This window comes from Trypanosoma grayi (genome assembly GCF_000691245.1).
Source record: "Trypanosoma grayi strain ANR4 Tgr_1819_V1, whole genome shotgun sequence".
Lineage (NCBI taxonomy): Eukaryota > Euglenozoa > Kinetoplastea > Trypanosomatida > Trypanosomatidae > Trypanosoma > Trypanosoma grayi.
Window position 1 is genome coordinate 1 of NW_008827437.1, and position 1,970 is coordinate 1,970.

General features: G+C 63.5%; 1 protein-coding gene across 1 annotated transcript; it reads right to left on the reverse strand.

Moving 5' to 3' along the window:
• Window positions 1-891: 891 nt before the first annotated feature.
• DQ04_18191000 (hypothetical protein) lies at window positions 892-1,614 on the reverse strand (the record flags this gene model as incomplete). Its single annotated transcript, XM_009317678.1, has 1 exon — window positions 892-1,614. The coding sequence occupies one exon, from the start codon at window positions 1,612-1,614 to the stop codon at window positions 892-894; it is 723 nt and encodes a 240-aa protein (XP_009315953.1).
• Window positions 1,615-1,970: the final 356 nt, after the last annotated feature.

Genomic DNA, 1,970 nt, shown 5'->3' on the forward strand with positions numbered 1-1,970 from the left:
CCCGCCACGACTCATCGCGCGCCTCCTCCATCAGTTCCTGCAGCACTGAAGGAGTGGTGAGTGTGCGGCGGCGGCACAACTGCCCAACGGCGTGCGCCGAGAGGCCGTACTGCAGCGCGGCGATCTGCAGCAGCCGCGTGGTGCACCACAGCACCTCCGCCGCCGCATCGATGCCCGCCTCATCGAGGGCGTCTTGCGTCGCCAGCGCCCGTCGCACGAGTGCGGCGTCGGCCTCCGCGTCAAGGCGTGCAATGTACTCGAGCGATGCGGCGGAGAAGGCGACCTTGGCCTGCGGCCAGCACAGCCACTCGAACTCCGGGTCGGCGAAACCCGATGGGCATATGTAACTGTGGTCAATGGGGATGAGGTGAGGCTTGTTTGAGCTACTGCCTCTGCTCCTGCTCCTGCTGCTGCTGCGAGGGCAGTACGATGTGGCGTGGTGGTAAACCAGTACGTTGCCGCCGTGGCGGTCATTGTTGAGTGTGCGTATATCGAATATGGCGATGCGATGCACTTCATCCACGTCGAAGGAGCCCGGCAGCACGTCCGCTGCCTCCACACAGCCCGGCACGAAGTACTGCAGGCTTCCGATGGGCGCGTCATTGGCGTCCTCCTCCGCATCGTTGTTGGTGATGCTGCTTTCGTCGCAGTCGGTGGTGTCGAACCACGCCGCTTCTCCCGCTCCTGACGACGTAGCACGCACCTCGAGTGTCGGCATCACCCCCGCACTGCCACCGTGGTCGAGCAGGTACGCAAGCACTTCCCGCCTGCTACCAGTGCCGGGCGTGAACTCACCAACGCGCTCGCTCTCGCAGTTGCCGTGCGGGTTACGCTTCTGGCCAATCTCCTCTGCGCGTGGTTTGAACACCGCTACGATGGGGCCTGTGGCGCCTACAGTCTCGCCTGATATCGTCTGTGGCAGCAGCACCATATACGTCCCGCCCGCGCTGCTCTTGTGGAGGCGGAGGAGTGCGGGCTTATGCAGGACCTCCTGCAGCNCAGCACCATATACGTCCCGCCCGCGCTGCTCTTGTGGAGGCGGAGGAGTGCGGGCTTATGCAGGACCTCCTGCAGCGCCGCAACGGGGCAAACAGCCGCATCTGGATGCAGGCCACCGCATCTGTTTGGGACGCCACTGACGTCGCCGCTTTTGGTGTTGATCATGTTGCTGTCGCAGCAGCGCCAGCGTGTCCTGGCCTCATTCTTCCGCAGCCACGCATTCACACCGCGCCGCAACGGCCAGAAAGTGGTGTACGTGGTCGTATTCTCCCCCCGTGGCGCCCACGTGCAGTCCTCGCATTCTGTGCAGCCGCAGACGCGTCTCCTTCGATGCACGCCTTGGTGGGCCGGCGGCCACTCCAGCGCTGTCAGCTCCGTGAGGGCGCCGCTGGAGCAGGCGCTCCAGTCGCTGTTGGCCGTCGTGCCGCAGCCAGCGCGGCCGGCGGCACCAGCAGCAGCCCAGTCGCCCGTCCTGCACCACTCCCGCGAAACGCCAATGGGTGTCAGGCTTCTCCGCTCACTCCCCGATAACGTTGCTGCTGCTGCTGCTGCTGGGGGGGAGAATGAGGCCGGCCGACCAGTGTCGGAACCGGGCGCGCCGCCCACAGCCACCATCGTGCCCGGTGCGTCCACCGCAACAGTTCCCCACGCCCAGCCCGCCTCCGCCACTGCTGCTGCTTCGGGTGGTGGTATGACTTCTGATGTTTCCTCGGGCTTTCTTTTTCGCCTGCTCTCCGCCCCTCCCTCGCACAGCGGCGGGGGGGATGGATAAACTTCGCCCTGTGTCGCTCTCTCTCGCCCGTGGGCAAGCAACCAGAACGGCACACACACACACACACCGCAGGAGAGGAATTCAGCCCGCGGTCACGGAAAAGGCGAAAACCGAGCCAAAAACAAAAAGAAGAATGCAAAACAAAAATAAAATAAAATGTTGTAATGTGTGTGTCGTTGTTTTCTTTTTTTTTTTTTGG